At 52.4% G+C, this 13294-nt stretch overlaps 4 protein-coding genes across 4 annotated transcripts; 3 read left to right on the forward strand and 1 right to left on the reverse strand.

Moving 5' to 3' along the window:
* Positions 1 to 2914: 2914 nt before the first annotated feature.
* DSM5745_01722 (sulfotransferase family protein) lies at positions 2915 to 3892 on the forward strand (the record flags this gene model as incomplete). Its single annotated transcript, XM_026743738.1, has 3 exons — positions 2915 to 3059; positions 3120 to 3292; positions 3353 to 3892. The coding sequence occupies 3 exons, from the start codon at positions 2915 to 2917 to the stop codon at positions 3890 to 3892; spliced, it is 858 nt and encodes a 285-aa protein (XP_026606901.1).
* Positions 3893 to 6606: 2714 nt separating this feature from the next.
* DSM5745_01723 (arylsulfotransferase family protein) lies at positions 6607 to 8276 on the forward strand (the record flags this gene model as incomplete). Its single annotated transcript, XM_026743739.1, has 2 exons — positions 6607 to 7954; positions 8005 to 8276. 2 exons carry the CDS (start codon positions 6607 to 6609, stop codon positions 8274 to 8276), a joined length of 1620 nt encoding a protein of 539 aa, XP_026606902.1.
* A 723-nt stretch (positions 8277 to 8999) lies between these two features.
* Positions 9000 to 11130, forward strand: DSM5745_01724 (putative MFS transporter; the record flags this gene model as incomplete). Its single annotated transcript, XM_026743740.1, has 4 exons — positions 9000 to 9852; positions 9902 to 10083; positions 10133 to 10419; positions 10473 to 11130. The coding sequence occupies 4 exons, from the start codon at positions 9000 to 9002 to the stop codon at positions 11128 to 11130; spliced, it is 1980 nt and encodes a 659-aa protein (XP_026606903.1).
* A 399-nt stretch (positions 11131 to 11529) lies between these two features.
* Positions 11530 to 12893, reverse strand: DSM5745_01725 (DUF292 domain protein; the record flags this gene model as incomplete). The annotated part of the gene is made up of 2 exons (XM_026743741.1): positions 11530 to 12720; positions 12873 to 12893. The coding sequence occupies 2 exons, from the start codon at positions 12891 to 12893 to the stop codon at positions 11530 to 11532; spliced, it is 1212 nt and encodes a 403-aa protein (XP_026606904.1).
* Between the last annotated feature and the right edge of the window lie 401 nt (positions 12894 to 13294).

Raw genomic sequence — 13294 nt, forward strand, 5'->3', positions numbered from 1 at the left:
AGAGTGTTGAACAGCTAGCTAACTGTGCTTGCGGTCGCACAGGTATATGCGATTCTGGACGAAGTTTTCCTAGCTGGGGAGATAGAAGAGACCAGCAAACAAGTTGTCTTGACGAGGTTAGAGCATCTGGATAAATTGGAGTGAGCAGGGGGTTTTAATTGGGGCAAAAGACCGCGGCCTGCATATATGGGATTTGCATGAGTGACCTATGGTTATGGTCATCGCTGGAGTTATGGGCGTCCTCTGCTTATATCATTGTCGAGTGTCTCGCAGGTCAGATTTGGGGTCTGGCACAACTTACACTTTATACCCTCTTTCTTTCGACATACCTTATTCTGCATATATTCCCCAGTCCCCATGACAATGGTGCACATGTCAACCAGTCAAATTCGAGTAATGAAATCATCAATAACGCCTAGCCTTGAGCTCTCGAGACCCTTTGAGTGCTGCCTAGCGCTCAACAGCCGAAATTGTTGCCGTGTCTCAGACAAGCTCAATAGTCTCCATATCAGCCCTATGTATCGGACGGAGTCCGCGGACGATCGAATATCAATATCAAAATCGATCGCTGGTGCAATTTAAACTAAGACATGGGGTTAGCCTAAGAGAACTCTGTTTGGACGACCAAGGATTGAAAAGTGGCCGTCTTATCCCAGAGCGGATTTAGTGAAAGTGAGGTGATCGCGAGCGACAATTGCGAGAGTGCAGTTCAGCTTGACAACATAGCTTGGCAACAATACTTTAAATGCACCTCATCGCTCACCGAGGCCCCTGATACTTCTTCAAGTCTGCTTGGATTGTTGCTTCGATTGCTTTGTTGTCCTGTCTTCGATGTGATCTGCCATTGTTGCAATGCCTTCGCAGCGACTGGACGATCGGGTCTCTACCGACCGACAGGGCTGAGACCCTGAACCCAACACCGGACGCCCTGTCTTACTCCGTACACTACGTCGCTGAAGTCGATGAATGCTACACGCGACCACGAGCACATGATTTGGTGCATTCAGAAGTGTTAGCAAAATGGCCGGTCAACCCGGCCTGTCTGATGATTTCTCACTGAATCGTCGCTGAAATCCAGCTCGCTGCCAACTCGCCGGAAATGACACGGGCTCCTCGAGCCACGACGACCAAGTCTGGCTTTCCACAGTCACTACTCCGTACAGCATCTCAAAATGGAAAGGAAAACGACCCGGCGATCCTCATCTAATCGAATCGTCCTATTAGCTACGAGCTACGGATGTCCGATAACACGCTCTTTTTTCTCGCAGAGGGCGAGTCTGAGAAAAATGAATTGAGGCCTTGGCTTCAAGGTCACTGATCCTTCGATGCAACTGTCTCATATCCTGATCTTTCCATCAATCATACGGACACGGTGGAGATTGCATCGAAACTCTTAACACGACTCACGAGATAAGTTACCCCTGAGGCGACTCGGTTCCAAGGATTGAGCGGCGGGGCTGCTCCTGGTAACTTGGATACTAGCGTTCAACACGAGGTGTCAAACTTTGTTGGCGACGAGGTTCGCTTACCGGACTTCGAGATATTGGAGGATGAGAAACTTGAGGACTCAGAGCAGCCTCACGGCCCTCTCTAAATCACCGCCAGCGCTCCTGGGATATGATAGATTACGAATTTGAAACCATGCGGCTGGCTGTTTCAATCACATCGCCTTGTCGCTGTCGCTGTCGCTGAGCGCTGCTACGTACTACTTTTTCAGATCGATGTCGGTGACTCGGTATCGTCTTGAAAATAACAAGCAAACTGACCCCGCTCGGATTTATCAATTGACACAGCATCGGACCGCGGCGAGAGTTTCCTATGACGGATATGGTGAACAAAACGAAGGGGATCTTCTGCTGAGCGAGCTTCATTCTGGTCAGTTACCGGTGTCGTCGTCGCCCAGTGGAGAGTTGCGTTTCAGCGATTGTCGTCGCATGGACCATATTTTGCAAATCGAGACGGGATACGGAGAGTGTACGCGTCAGTTCGGGATTGACGGTGGACACACTGCGCAGGCTGGGGAGATTCCAGAATCACATTTGCGAGCCAGAGCCTACGCGGCCGATCTCCGGGTTCGCTGATGGGAGGTCTTGGCAGTCCCCCCATAGTCCCAGGCCTCTAATGATCCACCAAGGCTGTAAGGCCACTCACAACACAGCGTTTCGGATAGGTGGGCTCCCGCACCGCGCTTCAGAGTTATGGCCAGTCTTTCTCGGCTATCATCTACATCCTACCACTGGATGCGCTCCCCTGACAATCATGGCCTTTTACGAAGCCTTACATGCTTGTTTTTCTCACCATGCTTCAACAATGCAGCCTTCTCTTTGGCAGCACTCCAAACGGACTACAGTCTATAGACTGCAGAGTCAAGGCGGAATGGTAGGAAACAAGAAATGCGGGACGCACTGACGATCATGGACAGCGGCTGGGGGCCGTTTCGTACTGATGGGCAACTTGTTACAAGATATTGCGATTGTCAAATGAAGTCAAGCGCTCTGCCATGCGACACCCCAGTTATGCAAATCCAGACTTTAGGGTCCCAGAAGACTTGCCACATGAGGATTGGCTGCTTTGGCTTCGTCGCCGGCTATTTTGGCTTTAATGTCAATTTATTACAATTACGCACTCTCCAGTTTCAACGCCACTCGTTCGGAGTTTACAGCGCTAGCTGATCTTACACTTACGGCACCCAGTTGATGACTTATCGAGAGCCCAGGGACTTTATTTATCTCTGGTCAACCCGGTCTCCTTTTCGTTTCTTCAGGCCTGTTTATCTTGTTGTTCCTTCAAAGACTGTTTCTTCATTGTCAACCTTCTTTCCTCAAAGTTGTGGTCCTTCATTTGAACCCTGAACCATCTACTCTCGTTGGCACACCAGTACGACGCTTGACGCATTCGATTCCAGAACAACAAAATGTCTATGATGCTCTCCGATAACCTGGCTCCCCAGCCAGCCACCGATATCTTCACCAGCGACACCTGCATCGACAGGCGGCAATGCCACCGCACTGTGCCTATGAAGGTGCTCGCTCTCGGCGTTGGCCGAACGGGAACAGCTTGTATGTTGAAGCTTAGACACTACTGTGCTTGACCCTGACTAACCGGTCTCCGCTGAATAGCCCTTCGCATTGCCCTTGAACGCCTGGGCTACCTCAAGTGTTACCACATGATGTCCGCCAGTATGGAAAACCCTCCAGACTGCTTAATGTGGCACGATGCTCTCAACGCCAAGTACGACGGCGTTGGTGAATTCGGCCGCAAAGAGTGGGATCAGCTTCTGGGAGACTGCCAGGTAAATACAGATCCTGCCGCATTGATATAAATACGTTCATGAGCATTAACCTGTCCCTAGGCTGTTTGCGACTGGCCCGCCTGCGCTTTCGCTAAGGAGCTGATCGAAGCTTACCCTAACGCAAAGGTCATTCTGACCACCCGTGAAGTCGATTCATGGCACGCATCCGTCATGAAGACCGTCTACTGGCGTGTATCCGACCCCGAGCATAGCTTCGTCTCGAACTTCAGCTGGGCCGCCAGCATGTACTACCCCATGCTGAACAAGTTCTTCAACACCTTTTTCCGTGGTGACTTTCCCAACAAGGGCAAGCAAGTCTACGAAGATCACGTCGCAGAAGTCCGCAGCCTCGTTCCCCCAGAGAGACTCCTCGAATACAAGATCAGCGACGGCTGGGCCCCGCTGTGCGAGTTCCTTGGCGAGGAAGTCCCTGACACTCCCTTCCCCCGCGGAAACGACATGGCCGACTTCTTCAAGCGCTGCCGTGGCCGCAACAGGCGCCAGATGGCCAACGCTGCTCTTCAGGCCATCACCATGGGCGGTGCTATCATCGCCGCTGGGTTCGCTGCTACCATGGCGTTCAAGCGTTTCTCTCGATGAAATGTTTACGTTCTTTGATTTTTACTTTCGTTTACTTTTCTGCACCCGTGGTCGACGCTGGACGTGGCCATGGATTTTAAGCCATTCATACCTTCGGCTCTGGGACTTGCCTATTGTTCTTTTCACACCCAGCAGCTTGATAATATCTTGCATTTGTCTGTCGTTATACCTTGTTTATTATACCTGTCAGCGGTCTTCTTGGGGTTTACCTAATCACTCATGTATCTCAACGACTTGTTATTGGAGATATCACAAAAGGAAAGGAAAATAAATTCTATAATGTCCAAAATACGGAGTAACTCCATCTCTCATACCACCGTTACCCCACTGCTTGGCCCTTGGCCACCAGGCAGCAAGCGAAATGAACAGATATGGCCAAAAACAACGCTCGCAAACGGACAGCAGCCGAGGGCCCGAGAGCTTGGCCAGGGTCAATGCAGTGAAACATTGAGTAACAGATGCACGAATGATCGCACAGCAGCGACGTCGCGCCCTACGAGGCTATCTGCGGGTTGGCATCGGGGTTACTATAGCGGGCTTGGCGTAAGCCTCCTACAGACAACAACTGGGTAACAAGGCACTTCGGGTGTAGCTCTGTACATGATTGGTCATGAGTGTTGTTCGTTCTGATAACCATGATACTCCGTAGTATAGTGTAACCAATGATAACAAGCTTTACAACTAAGCGTGTTCGTGAACGACAATGCTTTCATACCTGGGCTTCCGGGGCAGGAGTTCGCATCGTTCAGCTGCCTACATAGTTGGCATGCTGTACTTCTTTTGGTGGATACATCATCTATCTAGCCGCCAGCGTCGTCGTATATATATGTAAGATGACGACTTCATCATGAAAGTCCCACGAGCCTATTGAACACTAGCTACTCCAGGAAGCAGTGCAGGGGCCGTAATTCATATAGAGATAGCAAATGACCGAGCAGCGCTTCATGCTGCGCCTGCAGGTGGCATAAGGTGCATGCTGCGGCTGGCATAAGTTGCATAACATGAGTCTCCTACTCCTGAGTAGTGGTCCACCGGCATTTGGTCCCAGATCAGTAGTGACAGGCTGACAGCAGATGTCATTGCTTTGCTATTTTAATAGAAAAGTTCCACTGTCTACAGGCTGCGTACTCCAGTTCCTCGTACTCGAAAATCAATCTCATACAGGACTCTGGGTGTTTCTTGGCACTCTCAGCCACAACCGACAGACTCCGGAGAGCATCTTGCCATCTTCATCCTTCCGCACTTCCGCGCAAGCCACTGATTTTTCTATGCTGACTAGATGAATTCAGCAAGCGCGCTTACGTTGCAGCAGGAAATAGCCCTTGATACTCGGAATTAAGAGGAGTCAACGTATGGCTGGCGACGAGTCAAGCCTCAAGCCTCGGACTTCGACGGTTGACGCGGCCCAGCCATGTGTCCGGGCCCATGGTTAGTGAGAGTGGGACTACAGTCTGGACTGAGCTCCCCACGATCAGTATTTACCGTACCTACACCGTTCGGTTATTTTCATCTTCTCACATGTTATGCATGCAAGCCACAGCGCCTCTTCTGCGGACTATACGTACTAACCTCGACTCACGCTGCACATCTCAAAAAGCAGAAAACAAGTGACGTCGGACTCGGTCGTTTATACTGATGTCTGCTAGCGCAATCACAGCCAGGTGGAGGCCGCAGCAAATGTTTTAAAACCGCCAATCACCACTGTCGATGAAGCAGCTCTAAAGCAACCGGAGTTTCCAACCGGGTGTGGGGCAGCTTCGTTGTCGGATGATTCGCAGTTCGCGCCTCGTATTATGCTTGCGAACAGGTTGACGAGGCAGTCGACGCTACGGCTGCTGCTTTGCTTAAGCGCTCGAATGATGACTGGGATGTTTGGGCTTGAGGCGGCCCTGCTGGCGACTGCCGGCTGGGGCGTTCGTTCTTCTCGAACTTCTCTCTCCCCAGTTCAACTCGCGATGATCTCGATTTTCATGCTCGAAACCAACCAAACATAGCCACCCCTCGTTCTACTGACGATTGTTGCTTGTCTTAATATCATTGTGTCGATCCTTTCCTACTGCTTCTGCTCTCTATCTGGGGTTATCCCCTGCATATACGTACGTCGTACGTTGCCAGTATATTCTGCCCTCCTTATCTGGAGAGACCACGCTCCCTCTGTCCGGTTTGATGAGCAAACTGGACCGGGTGATGTGAAGGATCCATGCGTTTCCTCGCTGCCGCTTCCTTGGGAGCATTCGCCCAGTCTTTATATGCCCGCATCTCGGTTGCTTGCATCTTAATCGCGATACTTGGCGGACTACAGACGGTCTCGGCGGAAGTTGATGCTGTTTTCAAATCGGTAAGGGAGTCTGTATCTGCAGCCATGGATTGTTGCTGACAATTGCATGAACAACAGCGACCTGACCTCTACTCTCCGATCTTTACCTTCGAGCGCCGTGTACCTCAAAGTCTCTATCCGGGTTACATCTTCCTGGGACCGTATGAGGCAGCCAATTCAGGACCGTACATATACGACAATGATGGGGTATGGTTGATGATGAATCATGCATTCGCGCTAATGCTGACGATCATAGAACTTAGTGTGGAGCGGCTGGGGCAACTCCGGGCCTGGGAATGCTCACGGCATGCACGTATGCCAGTACAAGGGGAAAGACCACTTGTGTTTCTTCCAGGGAATTCAACAGAACGGATATTGCCGAGGCCATGGCGTTATCATGGATAACCATTACCACATCGTCAAGACTGTGGTCCCCGGCGGCGGTATGGCAGCGAGCGACATGCACGAGTTCAAACTAATCAACAACGGCAAAACGGCACTGATGACGGTTTACCAGCAGCGCCAGTTTGACATGAGCATATGGAACATTCAAGCGGGCATGGGCTGGTTGATGGAAAGTGTATTTCAGGAGATTGATGTGGAAAGCGGCAAAGTGCTGTTCGAATGGAGATCGCTGGACCATGTCGACCCGTCTGCTAGCTATACATACCCTGGACACACGGATACCTCGGGCACCGGGCTGGAACCGCGCTCCCCGTGGGATTACTTCCATATCAACTCGGTTGACAAGAACGCAGACGGGGACTACATTATTTCCTCACGTCACACGTGTGCAATCTATAAGATTTCGGGCCGTGACGGGTCTATAATCTGGACGTTGCACGGGGCGAATCCGACGTTTGAGAACATCAACTTTAGTTTCTCCCAGCAGCATGATGCGCGGTGGCTGAGCGAGAACTCAACCCACACGCTGCTCTCTTTGTACAACAATGGCTTTAACGGTTTCAACCGGACGCATGACTATTCTTCGGGTATGACTATCCTGATAGACCATGTGAGCAATACTGCCACTCAGCTGCGCGATTACCCGCCGCAGAATCACGACATGATCAGCTCCAGTCAGGGCAACATGCAGGTTTTGCCAAATGGAAACGTCTTCATTGGCTGGGGCAATAACGCCTACGTCTCTGAGCACGATGAGGAGGGCAATATCCTCTTATGGGGTTATATCGACAAGGGCAACATCATGAACTACCGAGCCCAGAAGTTCCAGTGGGAGGGCAATCCCACGGACATTCCGGCTTTATGGACATACTCCAGATCGAGTGACGACTCTTCTTCAACCACTTTCTACGTCAGCTGGAATGGCGCCACGCGCGTCAAACACTGGCAGTTCTACGGCACGAACAATTCCACCGGCAACTTTACACTGCTTGGGAAGACTCGAAAGGATGGATTTGAAACAACCTATATAGTTCCTGAGTTCTACCGCTACACATATGCCGAAGCTATTGATGAAACAGGAAACGTCCTCGGCAAGTCACGCGAGCAATTTACCTTTACTCCCTCGCCAGTCCTCCAGGCATACTGCGAAGAGACCAACTGCGAAAATACCCAAGCCTACGGCGTTCCTGGCGAAGAAGGCGCAAAGGCTCTTATACCCGAAGTCGGCCTCAACACTGTTCCTTGGGTGGACCCCGACAATCCCGGTGCGCATCATACCTGGGGACAGACATGGCCCCCTGTTCCCGAGGATAAGCCAGAGGCTGTCAAGACTGTTTACAGTAAGTATTCAATCGACACCATCTATAGTGCATCAAAGCTAACAGTCTAGACCAAGTAGGATGGGTCGCGCCGACGTTCGGTGTCCTTCTGGCCGTCATCGGCATCTACGTCGTGCTGCGGATGTACCGCAGACATCAGTTCTCCCGCTGGTTGAGGCGGCCATCATCCGAGCGCATGGACGGAACCAGCGAGCCGAAAGCTGCGTTTGGGGTTTCGAGTCTGCCCTGGTGGAGCTGGAGGCGATGGGTGTCTGGTGAACCACCACGATACTTTCCTTTGAGTGAGCAGGAGCAATCGCGGGACGATGGGCGAACGCGATAGTATATAGTTCTAGGATACTATAATGTTTATTTCTTGTTGTATTCAGGAAGCCCAGGGATTCTTCATTGTAGGCAAGTAAGACCGAATACGACTCGGATTTAAGGTGGCAAGCTGGCGCTTGCAGAATAATGCAGATCAAACTTGCTGCAGAAAACTGAAACGCAGCGGGCAAGGCAGTTAAAGCCGATGACAGCTCGAGATAGTGTGTATTGCAAATACAGCATTACGGTATAGTGGGGAGCGTCGCAAGCTCGGGATATCGCTCTTTAATTTTAATGCAGTTTGTCCCTAAAGCAGGCCATGACGCGTGGTAGGTTGGTAACTTGGGAGGCGCGTGGGAGGACAAAATTGGCAGACAGAAAGAGCATCACAAGTTTCCTTTTGATTAAGGAGCAAGCCATAACTTGTAAACAGAACAGAAGGAGTAACGAATGGTCTTTGGGGACTGGAACTGATTCAGTAGGCGCATTGTTGATCTTATCGATTGACTTTCAGTTCATCGCAGTAGTCAGACGAGCTTCTTCTCTCCCTCTCCCACCTCCAAGCCTCTCGTTATCTTCTTCTGCGCTTCAGCCTCTTCGATTCGTACTACTGCTATTAATACTAATACCATTTTGCCGGATACAACTCCGCCGTCCACTCTCTTCTGCTTTCTGACGTCGTCCAACCCACTAGCGCCTTCAAACGGCCCGATTACCAGCAACCTCTCACTTAGTCGCCCTGATGACTGGATCCAATCGCCAATCGCTGGGTTCCTCTGTTTCGCCTAATAACAACAGCCTGCCCTCTCCATCTATCCAAAATCCAAAGTCCCGGAATGCCCGCCACGCCCGCAACATCTCCTGGGCGACTGGTCTTGAGCCGAGCAGCGATCCCTCTTCCGACTCTCAGCAGCGCCGTCGCGGGTCCATCTTCTCTCCGTCCCTCCCACCAGAGGGCTTTTCTGAACGCGACGACGGCACCGCCGACGCAATGGCGCTCAGGAACACCTCGCTTGACTGGAACGACAGCGCCAGAGGGCATATGCGGTCACGATCTCAGAGCCAGCAACTGCCGCCCATGAACTCGGTGGAGATGTCTCCCCCACGGCCGGCACCCGTGACTTGGATGTCTCTGCCGCAGAAGAAGCAGCTGGCGCTGCTTGGTCTGTGCCGGGTGTTTGACTTTCTTCAGATTGCTTCGCTGCAAGCGTACATGTTTTACCAGCTCAAGTACTTTGATCCGAACCTTTCCGATTCCGATGTTTCGACGCAGGCCGGTATTCTTCAGGGTGCCTTTACGGCCGCCCAGTTTGCGACGGCTATTCCCTGGGGCCGCGTTGCTGATGCCGAGTGGGGTGGGCGCAGGTTCGTCCTCCTCGTTGGGCTGGTAGGGACTGCGGTCTCTTGTCTAGGCGTTGCGTTTGCAACCTCGTTCGCGCAGGCCGTGTTCTGGCGGTCCTTTGGCGGTGCCATCAACGGCACCGTGGGGATTATTCGAACTATGATTGCGGAGAATGTCAAGGAGAAGAAGTACCATTCCCGAGCATTCTTAATTCTCCCTATTGGCTTCAACATTGCCTCTCTTTTTGGGCCTGGTAAGTATGCCGTTTGATGCTTTGCCGAGTGACTGGCTGACAACTGCAGTTATGGGTGGCATGCTCTCTGATCCTGTCAGGGCGTATCCTTCGCTTTTCGGCTCTGACTCCTCATTTGGCGGTAAAGACGGCGTGCAATGGCTCATTCGTTATCCGTATGCGCTGCCCATGATGGCTAATGCATTCTTTCTCTCGTTCTGTGCCCTCTGCGTTGGCCTTGGTCTTGAAGAGGTAAACTCGCTTTTACCCCGATGTAAGCGCGGCATGCTAATATTTGCAGACTCTGGAAGCGTGCAAGGGAAAGCCTGGCCCTGGTACATATGCTCTACGGCTCATGGCTCGCGCAGTCAGAGCAGTCGTTGGCTCATCTTCGCCCCTATATCAGAGACTGCCTTTTGCCGATTACGATGAGTCTGGGCCGCTGCTGGGAAGAGCCGAGACGTACGAGCTTGAAGAAAAGGCAACAAAGGTCCCTCGTCATGCTCGTATCTTGCCATTCCGACGGATTTGGACCAAGAACGTTCTGTGCACCTTACTGGCTCAGGCATTCTTCGACTTCCAGATGGGGTAAGTTCGCCATTACACCTAGCCAGGCAACGCAGCTCATCTAACATAACTAGTGCATTCAACAACCTCTGGCTCCTCTTCCTATCTACTCCCCGCTACGACGCCAACGACCCCGCCAGTCCCGCGCAGCGCCTCCCATTCATCTTCACAGGCGGACTAGGCATGCTCCCCCAAAGCGTCGGCTTCGCAACCGCAATCCTCGGCGTCATCGGCATGATCCTCCAATTCACCATCTACCCCTCCATCAACGGCCGCCTCGGAACAGCAAAGAGCTACCAGTACTTCCTCACCCTCTTCCCCGTCGCCTACGCCTTCGCCCCGTACATCGCGCTCGCCCCTTCAAGCACGCCACCCCCAGGCCAAGCCAACGGCGGCTGGGTCTGGTTTTCTATCATTGTCGTTCTCTTCCTACAAGTCACAGCGCGCACGTTCACGCTCCCGACTTCCATCATCCTTCTCAACAATTGCTCGCCGCACCCATCTGTTCTCGGAACGATCCACGGTATTGGACAGTCCGTCTCCTCTGCTTTCCGTACGATAGGGCCCATCTTCTCCGGGTCTTGGTACGGCTATGGTCTGGAGATCGGCACTGTCGGATTCGGGTGGTGGCTGATAGCCCTCGTTTCGGTGTGTGGCTGCGTGGCCGCGATTTTCGTTTACGAGGGCTCCGGGCATGAGGTCTTTCTTCCTGGTGAAGAAGAGGAGCTGTGATTTGCTGTGTTTTTTGCCTTTCGAGTATATACTTCCCGTCTCTCTCACATTCTATTCTGGTTACTTTTTGGGTTAGTTTTCTTGTACTTTAGTTTATATGGCGGGACACGACGGGTGCATTGTCGGTGTCTTGTTGCGTTCTTTGCATCGGTTTCTTCTGTTTTATACCTCTGGCTCGGTTGGTTTGGGTATGTTATGGATGCACGAGAAAAAAAGAAATAGTGGAGGAAGCATGCGGTTTAGATCAGGACTGGATACATAATATATGCACAGATTGCCATGGCTCGTCACAACATAACAAAGCGTAAAGTAGCTGGCCATCCGCCATACATAAAAGAGATGCGGCAACGGCAAATGCATACTCCGCGATGGAAATGGGTATGGAGGATAGTATGGATTCTACCTCTTCAACGCCGCGAACCGCCTCGACAACTCATCCACATCCGGAATACCACTCTTATCCCCGCCCCCAGCTTTCGCACGCGGCTTACTAGGACTCGGGCTCGGGCTCGAGACATCCTTATCCAACCCCTTATCATCCGGAACCTTCACCCTCGGATTCGGATTATCAGATCTCGGCCCCGGCGGCGCAACGCTCACAGGACTCGAATGCGCATTGAATCCCCGTGGCGGCGTAGCCCGCGTCAACTCCGCTGTCTCTGATGCCCGTCGAACAATCTGCCCGACTCTTTCATGCTCATCCTCGAAATCGGGTAGATCTCCGCCGGCCTCTCCGCCGATATCATCGCCGTCGTCTTCGACTTGAAAATCCACGTTTATATCGTCTTCTTCGCCCCAAGACACCTTGTATGCCCTTGCAATCTCCCTCAGATAACTCTCGACCAACTCCGCGCTTGGTGGGCGGACTCGGAGCCCCTTAACTAGCCGCTCGGGAACATTCACGCCGGCGAGTTTATTTTCCGACGCAAGGGTCATGAAGTCTTTCCCGTAGCGGTCGGTGAGGAGGGAGCGGAGCATTGTGAGCTCGCGCACTTCCGCGGGGAAGCGCGACCACGCGTAGAAGATCGCGACGGATGCTTCGTCCAGCGCAGCGTCAAGGTAGTACGTTTCTGACGCGGACTCTTCCGCCCCGTCCCCCGTCCCCGTTCCCAGTGTCTCCGACGACGTATCTTTATCTTGCGCTGGAGCCGCAGGCTGTGATTGTGATGTCTGCGTCGCCTTCGCACCCCCACCAAAGAACCCAAAGAACCCCCCTCCCCCACTCCCACCACCAGCCTTCTTCTTCCCCTCCTCTATCCCCGGAGAGCCCCTTCCATGCCCCGTTCCCGACCTTCCAAGCTCCTCCCTCACCCTACTTCTGGCCCTCTGCCCGGCCTCCCCAAACGCCAACTGATCGAGGACGCCCGCGCGCGCAAGCAAAAGCTCGCAGTAGAGCTCGACCATCTCCATGACCTCGACGGCGATATCCGTCGCGATGACGTTCTCGACGCGGATGCGCGCGGAGGCATCGCGGTGGTTCTCGAGGAGCTGGGCGAGTTCGCGGCGTTGCACGACGGAGGACGCGGTGGATTTCTTTTGGAGGAGGCGGAGGCGCGGGATTAGGAGGTGGAGGGTTGAGGTTAGTTTTGCCTGTGAGGTAGGTTTGGGTTAGTATGAGGTTGTGAGTTTGGTTTGGGGGTTGGAGGGGTGGTGCGGGGTTATTTGGTGTTGGAAGTTTGCCGGGTGGGATGCGGGGGAAGGGGAAAGATTTAGGTGTATAAATAAAGCGAGATGGGACTTACTGTTTGGGGTGCTGGCGGCATTTTGTGTAATTATGTGGTTTGCAAGGTGTTGGTGGAATAGAGAGGGAGACAAGATGAGATGGGGAGCGTTGGGTCAGTAGGCAGATAGATAAGATACCGCGGCTCAACGATCGCTGATGCCTTGGGAGTCAGGCACGCATTTCTCGATGTATGGACTAGGGCTCTACAACCACGAGTAGCCAACCGCAGCCAATAAGCTGTATTTACTATGTGCAATCTTTATGACTAGAATTTAAGATTAATTTAGTTGGCGATATTTGTACATTTCCGCTTTATGAACAATGTGAAGTAAAGTATGCTCGGGTATGCACAGAGCTAAGTATGAGTATGACCAGCCAGACTGAGCTGATGAAGCGCCCGCCGTAAATACCTGGGTGAAGTTAGGTAAGGTAGTAAATCAT

Source organism: Aspergillus mulundensis (genome assembly GCF_003369625.1).
Source record: "Aspergillus mulundensis strain DSM 5745 chromosome Unknown scaffold_1, whole genome shotgun sequence".
NCBI classification, from domain to species: Eukaryota; Fungi; Ascomycota; class Eurotiomycetes; order Eurotiales; family Aspergillaceae; genus Aspergillus; species Aspergillus mulundensis.